The 24,663-nt window shown below is 36.9% G+C and overlaps 3 protein-coding genes across 3 annotated transcripts; 1 reads left to right on the top strand and 2 right to left on the bottom strand.

Annotated features, from left to right (window-relative positions):
* Positions 1-567: 567 nt before the first annotated feature.
* LOC110095633 (NDR1/HIN1-like protein 1) lies at positions 568-1,661 on the bottom strand. Its single transcript, XM_020821251.2, has one exon. It carries the CDS (start codon positions 1,454-1,456, stop codon positions 836-838), a length of 621 nt encoding a protein of 206 aa, XP_020676910.1. The 5' UTR covers positions 1,457-1,661; the 3' UTR covers positions 568-835.
* LOC110095622 (ribosome-binding factor PSRP1, chloroplastic) lies at positions 1,534-20,691 on the top strand. Its single transcript, XM_020821241.1, has 7 exons — positions 1,534-1,582; positions 4,554-4,849; positions 8,986-9,486; positions 9,558-9,701; positions 9,849-10,112; positions 20,238-20,346; positions 20,442-20,691. The coding sequence occupies exons 1-7, from the start codon at positions 1,534-1,536 to the stop codon at positions 20,570-20,572; spliced, it is 1,494 nt and encodes a 497-aa protein (XP_020676900.1). The 3' UTR covers positions 20,573-20,691.
* Positions 20,692-20,976: 285 nt separating this feature from the next.
* LOC110095638 (7-ethoxycoumarin O-deethylase-like) lies at positions 20,977-24,461 on the bottom strand. Its single transcript, XM_020821257.2, has 2 exons — positions 23,335-24,461; positions 20,977-22,002 (listed from the first exon to the last, which is right to left on the bottom strand). Exons 1-2 carry the CDS (start codon positions 24,298-24,300, stop codon positions 21,376-21,378), a joined length of 1,593 nt encoding a protein of 530 aa, XP_020676916.2. The 5' UTR covers positions 24,301-24,461; the 3' UTR covers positions 20,977-21,375.
* Between the last annotated feature and the right edge of the window lie 202 nt (positions 24,462-24,663).

Raw genomic sequence — 24,663 nt, 5'->3', positions numbered from 1 at the left:
CCGCTCAGAGGGGGCCTATGGGGGCATATGCCCCCCTCCGAAATTTAGAAAAAACTCGTGTAGGGCGCTTCCTGCGAACAATTTCAAAAAAAAATTATAGAATCAAGTTTGCAAGCATATCTTCATAGATTATATCGATTTTTCATAATACATATAAACATTAAAGTGATTAATTGAATCTCATATAAAAATCAGCTAAAACAATATTAAAGTTGGGCCCCACTTTAAAAATTTGTGGCTTTGCCACCGCCAACGCTTCACAAAGAAATGGATAAATGGCTTGCATTAGATTTATTATTATTGCCCCTTCAAAGATTGTGATATATTATATTATATTTAAATGTTAACTCTTTTTTTTTTCTTTTCCAAAAACTATACTTATGAAAAAAGAAATGCTCAAAGAGAAATATCATTCAATATATTTATTTTTTTAACATTATTTTTATATCATTTAATAATAATAAAAAGATTCATTATCTTCTCATTCAATTTTATTAATATTTTATATACCAAATGAAAATTGCGTTTGAATTAGTTGTGAAAATCATTTGTTATTTTTAGAGGACATTTTAGCAAAAAATAAAATAAAATCCTAATAAAATAACACATTTACATTTGCCAATGCCAATTTCATGGAGAGCACAATCACTTCAAACCCTCTATTTTGATGCCTAATTACATCAAAACATAATTTTCTAGAACATAATGCGCCCTAATTACAATTAACCATAAATTATTTACACTCTTAAAACATACCAACAAAACCAACCCGAACCAACAAAAGAGAACCAAACACCAGTACCCGACTCTCCGGCCACCGACAGCCACCCGGCCGTCAGGTGTCGACATCGCATTCACTTTGGCCAAGCAACGGCACCAGACCAGATACTCCCTTCTTCAGCCCAACAAGCACATCACACTTAACATACACATTAACCCACCCACTCTTAAACGGGCCCGGCCGGTACTTTAGCCGACCCGTAATCACCAACCTTAGCGGCACCACTCCAAAAGCCTCCTCCGTCATCAAGCCTGCCTCCACCTCCGCCGAAACGGGAACGGCTTCTCCTCCAATCACCGGCGATACAGTCACCGTTCCGTCGGACACCTGGTAAAGCAACGGCAGCGATGTCGGCGGAGTTATGGGTTGGTCGCGGTAGGCGACGTAGGCGCAGAGGCGGTCGTACTGGATGGATGTGCGGCCGTTGGAGTTGTGGATGGATATGGTGAACTGGAAGGAGGTGGAGATGGCGGAAGCGGGGGCGGCGGAGGTGGCGTTGGTTAAGCGGTAGATGGCGGCGGACAGGACGGCGAAGTGGGGGTGGGAAGGGCGGTAGACGAGATAGAGGATGAGAACGGTGATGCCGGCGAGGATTACGAGGGTGGCGAGGGCGCAGCAGAGGAAGCGGGCGGTGGTGTCGGGAGAGTAGCGGGATAGGACGGTGTTTTTAGCCATTATAGTTAGGGAGTATGGAGATGAGAGAGGGAGCGGGGAAGTAAGAGGGATGATGGGATATATAAAGGAGGGTGTTGATGAAGGAAGCTGGAATGGAAGGCGGTGGTGGCGGTGGTTGGGTGATGTGTAAAAATGAGAACTTTCGTCTTCCACTGAATTAATTCTTTTGGTTTTTCTTCTGTTTCTTTTGCAGACCTTGAGGCTTTTTATGATCGGCAGCTCATGAATAATTGAATCATGGGGTTTGGCAATAAAAGTAAAGCTTCACTTTCCCAAATAATAATAATAATAATAATAATAATCTATTTTTATTTTATATTCATTTAAATAATTTTTAATATTTTAAATCAATTAAATTTTCTTTTATATTAATTATTTTATTCTGCAAATTTTTTTTTTAAATCAACACTCAACAGCTTTCTAATATCTTAAAAAAGTGAAATTTTTAATATTTTTATAAATTCAAAAAAATATTTTGAGAGAAAAGGGGGAGATATATATGGATTTTTTTTAAAAAAGAAGAACAATGAGTCTAATTAATTCTAAAAACTAATTTTTCTTAATAGGTTCAAACGGTAATTTTAATTCTATTGAGATTTTTAAATTAGGTTGATTTAAGTGAGATTTTTTGTTATATATATAAAACTAAGAAATAGAAAAACAAAATGTTGGATTTCTAAGAAAGATTATGCTCGAATCATTAATAGGGCTTTAAATTATTATTTAAGAACTCAAATTTGAATTAAAAAAGAGGAAGGAGAAGAATATTCTTGGTATGCCCTATTAGAGATATTTACATCCTTTTTACAAAGAATATTTTATCGATGATTCAATAATTTATAAAATGATGATATGAGAAATGTTATCTTCAAATCTATATAGGACCAATATGCTCAAAATTAATGAAATTTTTTATCATTTGATAAATCAAATAGCGAAGAATCAAATTAAATAATCTTTGAGATAATTGCTAACCCATCATACATTTTAAAGTTATGATGAATGGATCAATGAAGATCCTAAGTCTCGAGATTATTGATGACCGTGATCTAAATTGAACAATCAATTTTATGTTGAAGTGCTATCAGGTAAAAATCAGTTACCATCAGAATTATGCTACATAATTCATATTGAGAACTCCCCAATTCATCACATAATAAAGTTCAAAGTACACTCTAAACCCTAAAAACTAATTGAGCAATTAACTGAAAAATTTATCTTATAAAAGATTTGTCACACACATCCTTCTACTAAGCAAGCCGCAGGTTGACAGATTCATAATTGCGTTACAAAAATGATGCTTGCTTAAAGTTTAAACCACGAATATGCGACATTCATCATTGTCCTAGCAATATATTGAGGAAGCTTTAACACATCTACATAAAGGCTCACTGAATTCTCATTAATAATTGAAATATATTCCAAGATATAAATTTTCTATCATAAATCAACCTAAATTAATTAAATGCATATATATATATATATATCCATTTTTCTCACTTCTCAATTACTAGACAAATTACCTAATAAAGGGGTCTCTTTGGGGCAATTTTCTCAATTTTTTTTTTAGATTGTAGCTGTAATTTTGGTTAGCTATTATTTTCTTATTGCTTTATTTTAATATTTTTTTGTGATTGGATGATGTTTTTTGTAAATAGAGTTTCTAATGTGTGTGGCTTTAAAATTTTTCGATTAAAACATATTTATTATGTCTACGATAGTTAAAAAAAAAATCCAGTAGAAGAATTTCAGAACCACCGTTATAAAATGATGCAACCTTTTCGAACAGTAGGGGTATCAAAATGGGTTGGGTTCGGATCCAACCAGAGTTGACCCTAACCCGACCCAGTTTTGCAAATGGGTCAGTATTGTCTACCCGAACACGACCCGTGCGGGTTACCGAGTTGACCTGACCCGACCCACGTGGGTTAAAATCACATGCATTTGTGTGCGCTACAGGACGTTAGGACAGAACGTTTGGTGATTGGCGGACGTCAGAACGGAACGGGTCCAACGCGGTCAGATGTGGTCACACCAAAGGGCGAAAAGAAGAGGTCATGCCCACAGTTCCCATGTCAAACCGGATTGATTTTGGGTTTTCGGGTCAATCCGAATCCGACTAGATTTTAAAAATGGGTCGGAATTCTGAACCTTAAATCCGACCCATTTCTCAAACATGTTGACCCTAACTCTGAATTTTAGGGTCGAGCGCAGGTCGAATTTTTTGGCCATGTCAAATTTTGACACCCCTACTGAATAGTTTTTAAATGAACATATACGACTTTAACTTAAGCTGATAAATAAGTTGATTAGTATTTTATCCGCTTATAGTTGAAGTTAATCAATTATTGCTTAAATTATTATGAGCTTTATCATGATATCGATTTGATTTGATTAATTTTTAAGTTATTTGTTTATGCCAAATGAAATTTTCTGTGTAAAGTGATGTAAAGGTAAGTTATAATTGAGCAAAAGCAAGTTAAAAAGAATATGTTATGATTTTTTTTTTAATAACTGTAATCTAAATTTTAACTAATCTTTCATATATCATATTTATTTGAAAATAAATTTCTTCATTTTAAAATTATTTTTGTTAAAATTTGTTGAGATTATTGATCATTTTTTTAAAAGTTTCAATTGAATCAATAATCCTTCAGGCTATTGGATAATTACTGGTTTATGTTGGCTGTTGTAGATAATTGGATGAGAGATCTGTCTTTTTTATTATTTGATTTTTGTTTTGTTTTGTTTTTATTTTTATTTTTTTATTTTGATATTTGGGCTATGATGATAAACTTATACATTACAAATGTAAGCTTCAAATTCAAGACCTATTGATTATTGTTGTGGGCTTGAATATACGCGGAGATAAATTTTTAATTCTACGTCTTAGCGTTGCACGGATATCCAACTCACACACAGGAGATGAAAGAACACCAGGATTTTTACATAGAAAAGTCTGGAAAGGGAAAAACCACGGGGCCACGCTCAGTTAAAAGAGTTCCAATAGTGTTTGCTTGAGATACAAGAGGCTGACTCGTCCTTAAAATTTAGGATGATCAGATTAAAAATAATTCACTTCCGGATTGAAATGTAGTTACAAACAAGTTGTGTTTTCGAGATGATTTCAGAGTCACTCGAAGATTAGACAGAATTCGGCATCACTTGGAGATCGGGCAGAGTTCTGGCGTCACTAGAAAGTCGGGCGCAATTTCGGCATCACTTGGAAAGTCGGGCGAAATTTGGCATCGTTTCAAAGTCGGGCAGAATTTTGGCGTCACTATGAAGGCAGACAGAATTCTGGAGTCGTTTGGAAGTCGGGCAGAATTCCACCGTTACAGGGAACTCGGGCAGAATTCTGGCGTCGTTAAGAAGTCGGGCATAAATCCAGCGGTGGTCGAGGAGGAGTTTCTTCCATCCTTCCCTTCTCTTCTTCTTATTCAGGCTTTTTTCTATCTTTCGTATTTGACTTTTCCTACTCAAATTTAGCGCTCTTCTTTGTCGAAGCAATTCTGTAAGTTCAAGAAAGAGTGTAGAGGATATCATTGAACCCATCAAATGATATATATTTTTTTATACTTTTTTTTTTATGTGTAATTAATGAAAATGAATATGTTTCACTTGTTCTTCACGTCTAACTAAATTCTCTAGTTTTTTATTAATTGTGTAAATGAAATATGGAGTATTAATGAATTCTCTTCATTAATAATTTCAAAATATTTTTAATATATATGGTATACATTTAATACATATAGTGGTTATATGTGTAGATAATATCAATGGTAATGTTTATTGTGGAGCTTAGAAATATGATTGATAGAGCTAAAAGTAATTTTTATATAAAAAAAAAATCTAAGCATTATTTAAGGATTGATATAACCCAAAATCATTTTCACAATTTTTTAGGTTACTCCAAAAACTGTTGTGGGCTTGAATATACACGACGATAGAGTTTTAATTCTATGTCTTAGCGTTACACGAATATCCAGCTCACACACAAAAGATGAAAGAATACCAGGATTTTTACGTGGAAAACTCTGGAAAGGGAAAAACCATTGGGCCACGCCTAGTTGAAAGAGTTCCACTAGTGTTTTCTTGAGATACAAGAGGCTGACTTGTTCTTAAAATTTAGGATGATCAGATTGCATTGATTCACTTCCGGATTGAAATTCAGTTACAAACAAGTTGTATTTTTGAGATGAATTCAGAGTCACTCGAAGATTAGATAGAATTCTGACATCACTTGGAGATTGGGTAGAGTTCTGTTGTCACTAGAAAGTCAGGCGAAATTCCGGCGTCACTTGGAAAGTTAGGCGGAATTCCGGCATCGTTTGGAAGTCGGGTAGAATTCCCGGCGGTGGTCGAGTATAAGTTTCTTCCCTCCTTCCCTTCTCTTCTTCTTCTTCTCTTTGTCTTCTCTTCATCTTTTTGCTTGGGTCCCCTCTTAAGAGAAATGAGAGGCTATTTATAGTTTTTTGAGGAAGGCATTACCCATAAATAGGGGGAGGATTAAGGGCAAATGTGGAATGGTTCGGATGGACGACCAATATTGAATCCCTTGATATTAGATCGTTTTCAAAGATTTGAATGTCTTAATGATATCAGAATTTGATGATATTGGGCTCGTTGGATTTGTCTCACCGAGCCGTTCAATTCGACTATAAGCATGTTATGTTTGAAAACCGTTTGATAATCCAAATTGTGGTTTAAACTTTCCAACAACGCTTCAGGTCTTCAATTCAGACTCATTTTGGGCTCGGATTGAGTTGAATTTGGTGTCGTTGGATTTGTATTTTTGATACGCTCAGTTTGACTGTAAAGTTTGCTGAAATCAAAGTTTAGAAGATCCCAAATTTAATTTTTGAAACTTCCAACTTGGTTTTGCCTCGAGATTTGTGCCCGATCAAGATAATTTTGGCATGATATATCAATTATAAACTAAAAGTTCCATCAATAGACCAAAGTGAGATGTGTGGTGTTCATTTTTCAATAAAGCCTAAAACTACACCTGTGCGGCCTCACTCCCCTAATATCGTGTAGAAATATTCCTTTCTCAATTTGTACTTCTCACATTTCATCCTTTATAGCTACCACATTTTTTTATTTAAAAAATACAATATACACTACAATATACGTTATTGATTCACAAATTTTAAGCATATTAATTTTTTTTTATATTGAAAAATGAAAATAATTTCAAGTAGATTTTCTCCTTCAATTTTTTTTAATAAAATATGATTAAGATATCATATTAATTATAAATATTTCATTAAAATTTATAATAATCATAGATTTAAATCAATATTTTTGGCTATGAGATATTTTATGAACTTTAATCGTTCTTATAAATTTTATAGGTTATATTACAATTAAGTCTACATTTTCAAGCCATCTAGGAAAAACAAAAAAGAGAGCTTTTCGAAGATGGAAGAGGTCTTGCTATTTTTTATTCTTATAAGTGGAAAAAACTTTAGGCTATAGCAAGAAAAAAACTTCAAATTTGGACTCCTAAAATAGAGAAGTACAACAATAAAATGTCTTCTTCTTTCCAACTCTATCTTTAGAGAATTAGAGTATATCATTTTTATCACATACTTTAGATGAAATATATTTCTCATAAGATAATTATTTCTTTTTAACATAATATGATTCCTTAAGGTTGTCTAACACTACGAAAGTTAGCTCTTAATCTAAGAAGGACAAGAAGAGGTAGCATTGATACCGAAGAATTGAAGAGTTATCTAATTAGGGTGATTCAACTAGAGTATTGATGAGCATATTATAACGTTGAAATAGACATGAATGGGCTTGAGAATTCCAACATTAGTTGGTTAAGTTCACAACTAAAGCACAAGTATCATGTATCAACCATTCAATATACTTTAACTCTAAGTGAGTCGTAAAAATATTTGTGAGCTCCATAGACTTTAATGTATTTTGCCTAGAAGGAAGAATTTGGCTAAAATTATTAAAGTTGTGGAGCCTAATTTTAATCATATAAGAAAATGTGCAAAATAGATTAGATGTGTCAAAATTTATGGTTCATGGGTGTTGAATATATATTTGTTTGGGTTGTGCTATCATAAACATTACCATAGTTACCAGAAAAGAATGGATATAGGTTGTGAGCCTAAGAAACCCAAGAGATAAGAGAGACTTCGGGAATTTTATTGCTAACATCAACTATATAGAGAAATAAATACATACTTGGTGTAAAGTCTTTGGGCTCATGCCTCTCTCTCTCTCTCTCTCTCTCTCTCATATGTATATACACACACACAAACACACAAGAGAGAGATAGAGAGAACCCCGGAATAGACTTCAGGCATTTTAATTAGACTTTGAATGACTCAACTGTTGAATTGGTTTCCTTGAATAACACTTTAAGACCATCCGCTATTAGTATTGACTTGACCAGAGGAAACTATTATGGTACTTTAAGAGATTTAAAAATATATAACCATGAATTATACTAATACATACGTATCTAAATAAAATATTAGAGATTTAAAAATGTTTAGACATAAGAAAAACACACATTATATATAAAAAAATATAAATGACAAATTTAATAAAATCATACATAAAATAAATCCTATACAAACCATAAAAAAAATAGCCTCTTCACCATCCAAATTCAAATAAATGGTAATACATTGGCATACTCCCCTCTCATTTTCTTTTGTTGATAAACATCAACAATAAGATTTAAATAAACTTAATACTATCATTTGATACATTTAAATGTTCACTTCAATGTAATACAATAAAAAAATTACTCCAATTTAATAGCCTAGGCCAATATTATGAACATTAATATATATAGAAAGATATAGAATCAGGCTAACTAAGGTCCGTTTGGGACTGCTACAATTTTTATAAATGTGGTTGTTAACTTGCTGTGAAAAAAATAATTTTTTTTAAGTTGTTGTAGAAAATAACTTCATAGTACAAAAATTTAATGAAAACATTGGCCAAATAAAAACTTTGGATGAGCTTTGAAAAGAAAACTAATAAGAAAGTTATCCCAAACGAAGTCTAAATTTTTAAATGTGTCAATGAACTCATCACCCATAGCTTAGAAAGCCGCTTAAAATTTCAAAATTATGAAATCTTCACCAAATTATTTCAAAAGCTCACAAAACTTAGAATTGAGAATTAGAGTAATAGAGGGTGGACTGAAGTTCAGGGTCCGTTTGATATAGTTGTGGTATTTTATAAAGGAGATTATAAACCTACCGTGCAGAAAATATTTTTTTTTGAAAGTTGTTATAGAAAATAGCTTTCTAACACAAATAGTTATTGAAAGTAGTGAAAAAGTTGAGAGTTTTGACTATCAATCAAGATATCTTATATTTTAGACTTATTTATATGATGTGTGTGAATTTAATTTAATTGATTTAAATGTCTAAAACAAAATTTTAAATATAAAAATTTAAATATTTTTAAATTCTGCAACGAGGATTCGAAGAGAAGTTGCTCCTGCGGAACAGCTGACCGAGCTTCTAGTCTATCCGATATCGGATTAGGCTCCACGCGGGGGCAAGCGCTTGCTGCTTTCTATCATCCACATTGTTCCAAATCTTTCCTCCCTCGCCTTCGATTTCGCTCCTCTCCTCCTTCCCTTCTCCGCTTCTGTTCCATTCCAAAGAACAAAATCTACATCACAACGTTCAAAAAACCTTAATAAAGCTTTACTTATCATTCACCCAATCCTCTTTTTACCGAGCTTGAGGATGACGACTGCTACATGGGTGGCCGGGCATGCTGTCCTTCCACGGCATCTCTGCTGCTCGTGTTCCTCTTCCTTCCCCCCTCCTCTTTCCCACTCCAAAACCCTAACTTCCAATCCCAATACATTTCCTTCTCTGCATTCAGACTTCCTTGGCAACCCATCCGCCTCTTTCCTCTCAGTTGCTACAATCCGACCCGCCGTGGCCTCTCCTGGGCCACGCAGCCTTGCCGTCCGCATGTCATGGGACGGCCCTCTCTCCTCTGTTCGGCTTATTGTCCAAGGAAAGAACTTCGAGGTATTTATTTATCTCTGCGCCGTGCTTCTGCAGTTCTGTGTTTCACATTAGGTTTTTATTTTTTTGGTTAGTTGACGGATTCAGTGAAGAAGTATATCGAGGACAAGGTAGGAAAGGCCGTGCAGAAGCATTCTTACCTCGTCAGAGAGGTCGATGTTCGACTTTCCGTCCGCGGGGGTGAGTTTGGGAGAGGTCCCAGAGTTCGCAGATGCGAGGTAACTCAGGATTTCTCTATTCACGCTGTGTTTTTTTAAGAGTTGATTGCTTATAACTGAATTTAGCAATGTTATCGAACATACGTTTGTTATTAATTTGACTGATTATATTTGTGCAATCTGATGCTACATTGTCTCTTCTATCAGGTGTCTCTCTTTACCAAGAAGCATGGGGTTGTGCGTGCAGAGGAGGATTCTGAGACAGTATATGGGAGCATTGATCTGGTTTCATCCATCATACAAAGGAAATTAAGGAAGATCAAGGAGAAAGATTCAGATCATGGCCGTCATATGAAAGGATTCAACCGTCTTAAGGTTCGGGATCCTGACCTGAGCGTAGAAGAGGAAGAGGAGGAAGACGAAGCTGAACAGTCTGTACCTCAGGAAGAGGATGAGAACATCTTGGATGAGGTTCGTATCTATAATACATTTACGATCATCTTAGTTAGCTTTTTCACTGATAGCATTTCCGAAATCTAGGATATTATTTCAAAAAGGTTATTTCTTTTAATCTGTTCATGATGTGGCATCTGATTTTATTATCTTCATATATAAGATTATGATTGTTGTCGGTTGGAGGCCGTGTCAGGAGAGTGAGAGAGTTATGTGTTTCGTCATCTTATAGTTGCCAAACACAATCAGAAAAATTAAAGTGAATAGGGAACATCAAACTTTTGTATTGGGAAAGCTGGAAAGGGGGAAAGGTTAATGCTATGGGGTCTTGCCAAGCAAAGTTTTTCACTAGTTGCAGTATGGAATTACAATCAGCCGCCATTCTGCAAATTGGAGAAGACGTCAGTATAATGTAAAAGATCTAGATTGTGGAGAAAGTCTTTTGTGGTAGTGGAGTAGATAGCCCATTATTGTTGATGGGAATGGCGACTAACAACAATTGTGAAAGTATCTCCTAGGAGGGGAGAATTGAATGGTCTGAGTTTGGGAGTGATGGAGTCGGTCGGGATAGTTCATTTTCTTGACGGAGGGGGGAAATTAGCTACCTAGAGTCGACGGGGAAGTGAATGTACGTGAATCAATCTCTCTTTGAAGGAGGGGAAATTAACAACCTAAAGTCGGTGAGAGGGGTGGGGAGGAGAATAGTCACTCTGTTGAAAAAGAGGGGACTATAAAACCTTAAAACGTAGCGTGGAGTGGGTATTAGATCACCAAAATAATAGACTAGAGCTTCTGGTGGTGGTCAAAGCTTTGGATTTCTTTACATGGAACATTCAAAATGGTCTTGAAGAGAATGATTGTGACATCGTGCAAGGTTGTTGGGACGATGATTGTGCTACAAGTGAGATTGTAGTGCGGGTTTCAAAGCAGATAACTCAACACAAATGAGGTTGTGAAAAAAGTCTTGTAGTGTTGACACCAATGATGCAAATGAGGTTGTGATGTAAATTTGGAGGGAATGATTTTGGCACTTGCATATTTGTGATGTAGATTTTTAGGGGGCTGAATACTCATAATATTTCCCATTGCTCTTGGTTTCCTTGAACTGGGCATACCTTAACTACTCCTTAATGACAACAGCTCATAGGATTTTTCCATGATGTCGACATTTGTTGGTCAGGAAAATAACACCACACACCCTTGTGCTTGGAAAATTATAAAATGCCTTGACTAAACATATTTGAGATATATTTGTAGATTTTGAGTAGGGCATTTCGATTGTTATTGAAACTAAATTAGAATATTCCATACTTTTAAACAATAGAAGGGCTAGAATCTAGATCATACCTTCCATAATTGGATTGCTATTTGTTGACATTTTTTTCCTTATATTTGTTCTTTAAAATTAGTGATTCATTTGCATGTATAATTGATTATTGAAATCTAGCATAACTTAAAATACATAATGCATTTTACTTCACAAATCTTAGTTTCTGATTTGAGATCACATTACACCAACATGTTTCATAATTGGAGATCATAGAACATCAATACAATCTTTAGTCAAAGATCACACAACACCGGTGTAGTATTTTGTTGGATATCATACGAGTTTAGCACAAACTTCTACTTCAATATCTTATCACACACAACATCTCCATCACATTCATTAAAAGATATATTCACCATTTGAACCTTATGCCATTACAAAGATTAAGCAGAATAAAAGAGAAATCTACCATGCAACTAATTGTGCATCATTATCATTTTTATTATGGAAGAATTATGAAGTCTAAATTAACCATTTAGAAAATGAACTACAAAGAATGGGTTAAGCATCCTCCAGTTGAAGTGGGCATGTGGAATTGGGGTTGTTTGCCTTCCTCGAGCTATTAACTACTTATTTTGTTGGAGGTCTCCTCACCTAGCTTTAGCAAGGCCAATTATCTTTCTTAATATAATCAGTGGAACAGTAACCTCAATCATTAGATTACTTTTGTTTATACTTTTTTATAGTAAAGGTAAGCATGATATCAATGTTTGATTAACTGTCCACTTGGCAAGTCATAACTTGATAATAAGTTTCTTTGATTAGGATGCATTTGAAAATCCAAAGGGTTGCTTCTCTAATGGCAATAAGCCCCTTTGAATTCGGTTGCTGGACGGAGGTGATCTTTAAAGGTTTTCGTATAATTGCTTGAAGGTCCTGATAAAAGTATAAGTTGTTGCATATTTGGTTGGCGCATCCTAACCTAGATCTGCTACACCAAGTTTGACAAAATCCACTCTGCTATTCAATTAAGTTGGCTAACCATATAACTAAGTTGATCCTTGCCCTGTTGAACTAGTTTGTTAAATCCAAAGGGTTTCTTCTCTAATGGCAACACAACTTGGCTTGTCAAACGATATTCTTCGAGTTAACCACTCCAAAAGGGGTTGGCAACGCATCTGCCTATTGGACCTCTTGACCATCTTCCCCAAATCTTGTAAGCTTAAGCTGAATTATTTTTTAGAAGAAATTGTAAGTTGGCATGATTTTCCATCTACTATTATTTCTGATGGAGATGTTAGATTTGTATTTTTTTTAAGAAAAGACTTTGGACGCTATTTAGAAATCAATTAAAATTTTCATTTGTTTGTATACACAAATTGATGACAAATTGTGAAATTGAAGTTGTTGCGTCTTTACAAGCTAGGCGACATCATATTGCACCCTCAGTGGTGATGAGTGAATCACTTATACCTTTGCATTTGGCTCAATTGCCATGGTACTGCTCAAGTTTATCTAATCTTCTACTGGATTTCAAGATGCAATGTAAATCGGACCTAAATAGTTAAGTTTGTGGGACTAGGAAAACTCAAATGGTTTATAAGATAGCATTGAATTGCTTGAGGAAGTCAGAGAAGAGTTTTCTCGAAGGCAATGTGAAAATAGATGCTTAATCTTCAACTTACTTGTCTAATCAGGGAATTTCGATCTTGCGAATCTAATCCTACGAAAGTTTACATCTTAGGAAACAAGGATAGAGCTTGCATATTTAAGCGCATAACCATTGATATAAAAATTATTCTCATAATGTTGAAATCTAAAATTTATTTTATGTATTTGTGGATAGAATTTTGGCAAATTCAAGAAAGATCATCTAAGTTGGATGGCAAAAGAACAGTTAAAACGGGAAGATTGAGATAACCTAGGTATCAATATTTCTTTGGATGATGGAGTTACCAAAAACATTTTTTTTCTAAAATTATAAAGTATCTTATATTATCTATTAATAAAATTTATTTTCTTGCCATATTTGTTAGCAAGTTTAAAGGCTATAATTTGCTAACGTTGAGTATGGGTGAAAAGATCAGGTTTCACTTAATCACAAGAAAAACTATGATTAGGTTGCTTTGGCACTAGCTAAACTCACCTTTATTGGAGGAACCATGACTAATTTGTGCCAATTATGTAAGGTAGTGTTCTTTCTTGGAGGCTATAGCTCATATGTATGAGATTTGGTTAAGTTCCCATTGTAGTGCTTTCTAACTATATTTTGAGATGCTACAATTTATTATGTGGCTACCCAATAATACGAACCAGTGAGAAGTGAATCTAATTTGCTATATAAAACTCATGCAATAAAATTTAATGAAAAAGTAACATAGATAAAAAATTTATTTGGGTCTTCATATATGCTACTTTTCATTTTTCATGGAAAGTAAAGCAAAAACTTGATGTGGGCAGGATTCAATCCTAGGATCTTGGCTACAACTTCCAAGATTATAACGACTAAACTAGTACACACCCATATATAAGAGTACTTGAAAATTTCTGTAACCCAACAATTTTACACTGATGGAATTGAGCTTCAACATTTTAGTTGTTGTTATATCAATGAGCTAAACTAGCTAGATCTGAGTGGTTTTCAAATAAGAGAAGCTGGCTAATCATCTAGCTCCAACCTACAAAGTGAATCACACAAAAGAAGAAACCCTATACTAAAAAGTTATGATTAATGTTTTCAAGCTCGTCATTATGCTAATGAGGTTTTAAAACATAGGAGAAGAGACAGATACACTCGAATTTTGATTTAGATGGTGTTGAGTAAGAAGCTAGAATGCAATACGTTCACTTTCTTTTCGATCATATCCAAGCAGTATATTTTATTAATTTTAAAAGGGAATAGCTGCATTTCATACTTTAGAGGGTGAATAACTTTGCAGGCCTAATATTTTCACTCTAATCTTGTAAATTCATATCATTTTTCTCTAGTCTTCTTCATTATCAAATTTGGGTCTATCAGGTTTAGTATATTTGAGAGCTTTATTGAGTCAATACACTAGGCTGATTCATTATTGCAACTTGAGGCACCTATTGTGAATTTGGTTTTTGAATGCTGAATTGACTTGATAGCTTGAAATTTGCTTATTTTGAAGTTGCCCAAATCTCATTTATTAAGAAGCTATCTTGGATCACATTTTTTATAATTTGCACAGGAGCTAACCTTAACTAGGTTCTTAATACTCGAGAGTTTAATTTGGTTGAAAACCTATGAAGCCATCCCCTGGTTGAGAGTATGTTTATGTAGTAATTTCCAACTTTCTGAGTGTACTCGACTATAGCGCTTCATTGACCAAGAAGTTATTGCATGAAAAACTCACCTACAATGTTTAAAATTGCGTAATCGGGTATTTAGGCGTTTTTTGTTCGTGAGGCGAGGCGTAAGCCTCAAGGCGTTTTGAGGCTTCGCCTCAAAATTAAAAGATTGCGTAAACATAAAAAGATAATTTTTTTATATACTAATGAGTAAAAAATATAAAACATAAAAAGACACAAGATATAAAGTGAAATCAAAATATTCCAATAATAAGACAATATGAAATATAGTTATACTTATAAAGAAGCAGACTAACACTAATAACTATTAGTGTAATATATCAAACCCCTAAACATAATGCTTCACTTATTCTACACTAAGAAAATTTATACAAAGCATGCACTCATGAAGAAGCAGACTAACACTAATAACTATTACTAAAGATGATGAATACAACAATGCCGGGCAGCCGGGGGTCCAAGGGGGTGTTGCTCCCTAGCGGAGTTCAACCTAGCAGTACCGAGCATGTACCTAGCAGTACCGAACATGTACCTAGTGGTACCAAGCATTGTTGTACCGAGTGGTTAGGTTTTTTTTTTTTTTTTTTTTTTTTTTTTTTTTTTTTAATTTTAAGAGGCGGACGCCTCTAAAATATGTGGCGAGGCGCGCCTCAGTGAACTTGAGGCATACGCCTAAATGCCAGCTCTCATTGCGTAGGCTTTGAAGTTTAAAATTTTAAAATTGCGCTGAGGCGTGCCTCTTATTGCGCAATTTTAAACACTCTCGTGGACTAACCCATGATTCAACAAATTAAATCATCCTCTACACAAATTGTTCAATGGGGCCACCATATTCATTTTATTTAGTTGTACTAAGTTGTCAATTTTATAGCGTTGCTTATGAAATGTTAAAGGCCATCATGCGGGCACATAATACCTACAATATGAAATTCTTTTAAGACTTAGCTTCTCTCTTTCTCTCTCATGACTTCGTGTGATTCATCGATCTCTCAAGCAATGTCTATTATTTTCCATCATGAAATTTTATATCTAATATTCTTTTTGATGTGATAAATATTAGCAGTAATCGATCAACAGCGGTACAACAACTCTTGACATCCTATGAACTCTCTCTCTACTCATCAAATAATCTACACTGTTCATCCAAACATTTACTTAATCTATGCCCAAACTAAATAAATTGTGCACCGTTGTCACAAATTATTGTCAAATTAGCTTATAGATATGTCTATTGTATTTAATATAAGTAGGAAAATACAATATTACTTTTACAGATCATTTAATCTTCTTTGCTTTCTCTTGTTCCTTTATGTAGTTATGGTTCTCTCTTTCTACATGGTATCAGAGATTCTAGTCCCACAACATTAAGCCGCATCATTCCTCAACAGGAGCATAGGCCTCTCCTCATCCATCTCTAATCTCACTGATTTTCCCTCTACCTTCATTCTCTTACTATTACTTTAACTTTTATTCTTACTCCATTTAACCCCTGCAATATACTCATGGAATGTGCTATATCATCCACCATAAAAAATGTTGCTAGCACTACCATTTGACTCGACACGATCACTATCCCACCTCAGCTATAATTCTTGATGTCTAACATCAAGAATACCATCAACATTTAAGCCAGCACAGGCAATCATTATACATGGTGCTCTCAAGTTGATGGGAACTAAAAATTAGCAAAATAGCCAAACTATTCGTCTTCCTTTAAAACATAACAAAAATAGAACAAAACGACACCACACCTTACACCATGGTTAGAAGGAGGTAGAAGTTTTGAGATGAAATATAAGAAAGAAAAGGATAGAAGACTAGCTCGCAAGCTAGTGAAAACCCTCATGTTTTGATTCAAAAATTATCACATGACACCCTCTAAAACTGCCACAAACAGCCCCAATAAATAGAGAAAAAAGGAAGCCCTAAAGACACCTAAACCACCACCCAAAACAGCCAACAAGAATAGGGGAAAGCCAACGGATAGCAGCAACAACTGAGCAACCAAAGTAAGGGGAACCAGGACAGCAAGGGAGCAGGAACCGAACAATCAAACAAGGGAGCCGAACAGCCAAGGAGTAGGAACCGAACAACCCAGCAAGGGAAACCGGAAAAAGCAGGGAGTAGAAATCGAAAAGCCACAACAAAAGGAACCGGCAAAGCCAAGGCTAAGTGGTGGGGGGGCAAGTGCTCAAATTCTTTCAGAAAAATGACTTTGGAGGCTAGCTACGTCAACAGCTTCACACCGTGCCCGGTCAAATAACTTCTCCAATATGATGGCATTATCACTCCTTACCTTGATTACAATCTGATGCAGAGCATCTTAACTAAATTGCTCCTTAGGCATATTTTAATTAGTTTGTTATGTGCTTTTTTACAAGTGCCTTCTAGAGTATTCTATTTAGCTTATATAAGCAAGTTTTGTAGTAGGGAAAACCCATTGAATGATATTATCCCCTTTTAAAAGCTTTGAAAGCTTCTCCTTCTTCCATGGATTGGGAAAACCCAAATTCTTCTTGCAGGTCTCATCTTCCGACGATCCACTACATCAGTTGGTATCAGAGCCAGGAGCTTTTGAAGATCGATGGACTGCGGAAGAGGGTCGGCTGTCGACGACGATCGAAGCCGCAAAACAAGATTGGCGGTCGACGACGATCGACGCCAAGGAAGGTGGGCTGTCGAGGATGCTCGAAGCCGGATCGCCTTCTACCAAGCTTAATCGAAGGAATCGCTCGATCAGGTAGACAGAAACCTTGATCGGATTCGCGAAAACCTTCGGGCAATAAGGAAGATGAGAATCGTCGGCAACCATACCGAGGTATTCTTCTTCTTCTTCGATCTCCTCGTCCGCTTCACCCAGACGTCATCAGTCCCGCCATTCTCCCACGGTCGTTGATGACTATGTTCCACTCGAACTTCCGCTCCGATGGCGTGATCCACCGCCGGAATACCCACCGCTCGAGCTTCCATTGCGATGGCGAAATCCTCCGCCTCCACAGATTACGTCGCCTCCGCAGATTAAATCAAATCCGAGCGTTCCACTTCCGCTGCATCACGCAAACAATGAACCCGCGCCTGGACACGAGCGCGATTCAATGCCTGACGACGGGCGCGATTCAGCGCCGGGCGACAAGCGCGATTCCGCGCCTAGCATATAACCCTGCACAGCTGATACTCCGATTCCATCTGACCACAACTTGCCCGTCCAGCCCACTCAACTCAACTCGCCGACAACAGCCGACCAGGCCCCCGCCGACCAGACTCCCGCACACCCAGCCGCCGATACTATCCCTTCGTTCGGTCTGAGTTCGACTCGATGGGCTTCTGAATCGGATTTGGAAGGCCATTCGGCATTTAGAACCGGCCGAAGCCTTATGCTTCACTCGTCGGAATCCGATGATCTCCCTTCTCTGCTGAAACCTTTGATGGACAGTCCGAGGCTCAATGCATCGGGTAAAGTTATTTTTCAGGGGCTCGAAAGAAGCTCAACACAGCCACTTGATCTTGGAGAAGCCACAGTAATGGCGGAAACAGCACACAAGGAAGACAAAGCTTCGGCATCCAATGGAAGAAAGAAGAGGCGTCGAGCCAAGAGTTTAAAAAATAAAGAGGAGGTGGTGAATCAGAGAATGACCCACGACATTGTCGTTGAACGCAGCCGGCGGAAGCAAATGAGCGAGTACCTTGCTCTGCTTTGATCTCTCATGCTCCCTCTTACGCACAAAGGGGCGACCAAGCCTCCAAAGCTCCACTCTCCGCTTTCTTATCGATTCCATGGTCTTCGACGTCGGCATCGTCCCCTAAAATACCGATGGCTGGGGTCCGCCGGACACCCCAGCGGTGCCCCACCGTCCTCGGCAACCAAACCTCCCTCGTCGGCAGCGACATTAAATACGTGAAAGAGCGTGAGAAGCTTCTTCAATTTCTTGATGTTCGTAAACAAATCAATTTCAGCTTCAGAAACCAACCAATCGCTCAAGGCGTCGATGCATTAGAGCGAGATGCTCCAAGCTTGTCAAAGTTGGGATCAAACTCCACCGCAGAGCTGCACCCAAAGACTGGACCAGGCGGGGAGCTTAAACCTGTTGCAATGCCATCGACCAGTGTGATGACCAGGTGGGAGATTGAGATGCCATCCATGATTGCCCGATCTATATTGATACTCTCTGATGCAGGGCGTGGAAAATATAGTGTTGTTTTCGTGTCCGGAAGCGGAAGCTCCATCATAGGAATTAGCTCGCCATACGCGCCTCAATGTGTTAATGGTGAAGATGAACACAGTGATATTTCAATATCAGAGGCTTCCTTTCTCTCGATATGTCATGATCTTCTTGCCTTTAGCATCCCTGAAATAAATATAAATGATGTAGAAGTGTATGGCAATGCTACTGGAGATTGTACTCACAGCATTTTCACTACAGGTGTGAAAATTTCTTGTCTAAATTTGATCGACAAAGCCACTCTAATGCAATGCCCCCAAGCTGTTCGACGTAATGTCAATGAAGGGTTTGACACCAAATTTGCTGGGCTTGGTGATAAGTATGTTGGTACTTCAATTATTGTAATGATACAAGCCAACATAGCAAAGGAAAATGCAGAAGATGATGGAACACGAAATACATTGATTAACATGCTTTTTGGAGGCTTGAAAGTGTGGTCTGGAAATCCTATCATGTTCTCAAGATATGACACAAGTATAAGTGAGATTACGGCGGATCGAACTACGTAGGAAGGAAGACATGCTAGTAATTTCTTCTTTGCTTTGTCTGCTTGCAACACTATGGTGCCTTTGGTTGTGCAGAAGTTGATAGATTATCAAGGAAAATCCCTTGACGAACTGACGTTGGTCTATGCAGTTGTTGCAGACAGTTTAGTAAAAGAAGTTGGAATAAATATTGAGAGCAAAATTTTTGACCCAGGGGGATTATTATCTCCCTTCCGACAACGCGTCTCGACGGAGTCGAGCCCTTTTTGACGCAAGGGGAGAATGATGCAGAACATCTTAACTAAATTGCTCCTTAGGCATGTTTTAATTAGTTTGTTATGTGCTTTCTACAAGTGCCTTCTAGAGTATTCTATTTAGCTTATATAAGCAAGTTTTGTAGTAGGAAAAACCCATTGAATGATATTATCCCCTTTTAAAAGCTTTGAAAGCTTCTCCTTCTTCTTCCCTGGATTGGGAAAACCCAAATCCTTCTTGCAGGTCGCATCTTCCGACGATCCACTACATCACAATCTGTTGATGCTCATTAATCATAAAATTTTTTTTGCACTCTATATTCTATAATCTTGCCATCTCTTCTTCCATATGTGCTCATCTTATATTGATACATTGAGATTTGGCTAATTATTCATCGGCAATGATGATTCTCAAACTGCTTTCATTTACTGTAACTAAAGAATGAGCTTCACAAAGTCATTGTGAAAGATCAACTTATAACCCCATTACTTCTTTGAAATTAAAACCAAGATCTACATCTTGATAATCGTCGGTTTCCCTCTCGACCTTAAAACCCCCTAAATGGAAGTTACTCTGTCAGGTTGTTCGTACAAAATACTTCGATATGCCACCATTAACCGTGGAAGAAGCTGTAAAGCAATTACAGAACGTGGATCATGACTTCTATGGCTTCCGAAATGATGAAACAGGTGAAGGAAATGCTTATCTTGTTGAGTTTTTAGACACTGTAGATTTTAATAAATCTTTGCTCCTGATCTTCGTATCTTATTTTTATTTCTATTAGGCGAGATAAACATTTTGTACAAAAGAAAAGATGGTGGCTATGGATTGATAATCCCCAAAGAGGATGGTAAGGAGCAAAGGGTTGAGCCGGTGGATGCACCTTCTGCAAAAGAAGCGTCGGTTTTGGATTAGATGAAGAGCTGACTCCAATTCACCTTATTCTGATGTTTTTTATTTTTATTTTATTATTTTTTTCTCCTTTTTTTGTCCCATGTTTTTCACCTTTGTGATGATCTGTAAAGTTGATAAAAGAGGCGTTGGTGTTGAATATGTTCATGATCCATCTTCTGGAGGGCTGTCAATATTTGACTGTCCCGAAAATCCGAACCGGGTCAAACCAAATCCGAACCGGGTCAAGTTCAAATTAGGGATTTTGACCCGTTTGTAGAACTTGATCGGGCTCGGATTGACCCGAAAATTCGAAATCAACCTGATACGACTTGTTTTTAATTGATTTAGGAGTTTTAAAATATTATTATGAAATAAATAAATTTTATTTTCAAAAAATAATAAATTATTTTTTCTCAAACTGAATTAAGTTTAGTTTATTTTAAATTAATTGAAGTAAATTTTATCTTAATTTGATTTAGATTTAAATAAATCAAATTAAATAAATTTTTTTTTTAGTAAAACATACTCAAAGCGGGTCGAGTTCTTGTCTAAAAAATCAACCTTTTATTGCAAAAATTGGTCAGGTTGGGTTGGGTTGGTCTGGGTTGGTCAGTGTCGGATTAATTTCAGGTTGAACTTGAACCCAATCTGTAATCCGATTTTGATAGCCCTCACGACTACTGTTCTGCATAATAAAGAGGTGTCTGTGTTTAAAAGAAAACTGACAAATTAAAAAGCCGTTGGAGTTAATTGAAAATCATAATTAAATAACCATCTTCTGCATAATAAACACCTCAAATTACAGACTTGGCAGCAATCAACAATCACTGATACATCTCCCTGCAAGCCGGAAACCTAGCCACCGCAACCGCCACAAGCGGCTTTTCCTTGGTCAAAGTAACACCAGATCTCTCCTTCAAATCCGTACCCTCGCCCTCGCTCACCCGCCACTCAAACAAATGCAACAAATTAGCCGCCACAAACGGCACCATTCGCTCCGCAAGCGGCAAACCGGCGCACTTCCGCCGCCCAGCACCGAACGGAAAGAACCCAAATCCACCTGCAATACTTTCCCCTTCCCCTCCAGGCAGGAATCGCTCAGGTCGAAACTCATGTGGTTTGTCCCACACCTCAGGGTTGTTCTGGATAGCCCAAACGTTGGTGATGACGCGAGCTCCGGCGGGGATGAGGTGACCGGCAATGGTGATGGGTCGGACGGGAACGCGAGGGACGAGCAGGGGAATTACTGAATGGAGGCGGAGGGTTTCTTTTATAAGGGAACGGAGGTATGGGAGATGGGGGATGTCGGATTCTTCCACGGCCAGTTTGCGGCCCACTACAGTGTCGAGTTCGTTGAGGGCCCGGCGATATGCGTCGGGCCGGTGTATCAGCTCCGCCATTAGCCATTCGATTGTCGTCCAGGCTCCGGTTGTTCCGCCGACCAGGAAATCCTACATGTTTGTATGTATGATTGTGAGAATTGGAAAATTAAATTTTTTTCCCAAAGTTCATGGCCTTTTTGTTTGTTGGAGGGTTTTGAAAAAATTACACAGCTTACTTTGATCTATTTAGGGTTCTTTTGTGCTTTTTAAAATACTTTTTTTTTGTACAATTTTTTCTTTTTGAATTTTAAATATTTATATTTTAGAAAGCGGTAAGAAAGCTGTCCTAAATAAAGCTCTAGTTGAGAGCTTTGGCTACCAATAAAAGATATTGAATTTGAAGTTTATGAATACGGTGTGTATGAGTTTATCTTAATTGACTCGAAAGTTTAAATAATAATAATAATAATAAAGAGTAAATATATCCTGATTTGGTGTCAGAATGAGATTCATATTTGTTAAGTTTAAACTGATATTAGTATTATATATGATTTCAAATAATCTCATTGTAAATTTAATGGATATTAATTCTATCTTAATTATGCAAATTTTTTTTCTGAGATTTGAATCCTCTAATTGTCAATTATTATATCAATTGGAGCATTTTTAAATTATAATATTGTAATGTAATGGATGGTTGACTATTTAAAGGAAATTATGTTATGGCGGTTCATTAATTTTCTTTTAAGTGTGACATGATATTAATTATATATTTGCTTTTATATATATATATATATATATGATTTTTTTGCATAAATTCTAGAGTTTCAAAAGAAATCATTCATATAACATAAATAATAGGTCTCCAAGGTTTTGTTAGGGATTATTTTCTTATTGATTTTTAAAATAGCTATGTAGTACAAAAATTTCTAGTTCAAAAAATTTTTGTACTAAAAAATTACTAGACTTTGGGATAATATTTTTTAACTAAAAAATTGCTTTAGAAAATGAAAAAAATGATATCAAACGATGCATAAATTGATTTTCAGATTCTGAAAAATAGAAAATTATACTGCTTGAGAAAATCTTATGATTGCTAGCAAACGAAAATCCAGTTTTCAAAAAAAATTATAAATTTATTTTAAATGTAAAAATAGTATTCTTGTTTTCCATGGTTATGGCAAATTTTATAAATTTTGACTTTAATATTAGCATCTAATTACATCTAATCGTATGATAACTTTTAAAAACTCATAATTTTAAAAATTAACACAAAATTATTGATTTTTGAGGGAAAAAAAAAATAGCCAAATAATATAACAGCATCACGATTAATGTCATGTCACATTTAATTACCCTTTTTAATCAAATAATTTAAAGTTTAGCACAGTTCTTAAAGAATGTTCGTAATATCCATCAGGTACTACATGCATTCTACGTTTTTTATTATTAGATCATTACCATTATCAAAGCCTTGAGCTGTATATTAGAGAGCTTAAACCTTTGATCCTCCCCATCTCTAATCTTCAAAAGCTTCGACAAAAAATCCTTCCCACTCTCACCTTCTTCATCTCCGGCCGCTCCGCATTCTCTCATTCTCTTCCTTTCCTCAATCATTTCCTCATAAACGCCGTCCATCCACGCCACTCTCTTCTTCATCCCTCTCTCAATACCCTGCAAATCGAGCCATGAAAGCAACGGCAAGTAATCCGACACATTCTGCCTCCCAAGAAGCTCCACCGTCTCCATCATCACCCTCCTGAATTCCACTCCCTTTTCTCTCCATTTCACACTCTGCTCTTCTCCACACAACATAGCCATGAGCATATTAAGCGAAACCTCAAAGCCCAACTCTCCAACATTAATGCTACTCTTACCTTGCTTCGCCCAAATCCCTCGCACGGCACGCTTCATCTCTCCTCGCCGGAGTTCCGCGGCGGCGTCGAGGCTCTTAGCGTTAACAAGCTCGTGTACAAACACTCTGCGAAGCATGCGCCAGGTGGGGCCGTAAGGGCAGCGAACGAGGTTTGAACCGCCGTAGGAGATGACCGTTGCGGCGATAGGCTGTTCGTGGTTGGAGAACTCGAGATCCTTTTCTGTGAAGATTTGTTTGGCGATTGTTGGGGAGCTGATGACAATCCAAAGCTTGGTGCCGAGGCGGAGGCGCATGAGGGGGCCGTAGGTAAGGGAGAGGTGGGCGAGGCGGTGGTGGAGGTTGGGGCGGAGGATTAGGGAGAGATTGCCGAGGAAAGGGAGGCCGGGAGGGCCGGGAGGCAGGGATTTGGTTTGTGAGAGCTTTATGGTAATGTGGTGTGCGATGGTGAGGAGGAGGGCGATGAAGAGAGTAATGAAGGGAATGGTGGCTGCGAGGAATTGAATGGAGAAGGAGGACCCGAGTGCAGGGGAGTTTGAAGAAGGAGAAGCCATTGTTGTTTGTGGCTGGATTTGACGATGGGGAAGTGGACTGACTGGTTATTTATAGGAAGGATTGGGGGAGCGAAGCGAGCTAGTTCTATGTGCTGTGGCGGATTAGGACGTGTTATGTTTGATTATGTTCAATATGGTAAATGGTTTCTATTTGTATTATTTTTATTTTATGATTCTATTAGGCTTTCTAATAATTTTGATGGTATGTAGAAAGAGAGTGGTTGTTATGAATATGGTGATGACAACGGACAATATCGAGTATTTATCTGACTATATGGGATCAACTATATAAATCCTTTTTCTCTATTGTGTTTTGTTATCAGTTAAATTCTCATTGCCATGTCTCTAGCAATCAGAGCCTCC

Source organism: Dendrobium catenatum, unplaced genomic scaffold (assembly GCF_001605985.2).
Source record: "Dendrobium catenatum unplaced genomic scaffold, ASM160598v2 fragScaff_scaffold_1105, whole genome shotgun sequence".
Lineage (NCBI taxonomy): Eukaryota > Viridiplantae > Streptophyta > Magnoliopsida > Asparagales > Orchidaceae > Dendrobium > Dendrobium catenatum.
Note: the sequence above shows the minus strand (reverse complement) of the source record. Positions and strands in the feature narration are given on the sequence as shown.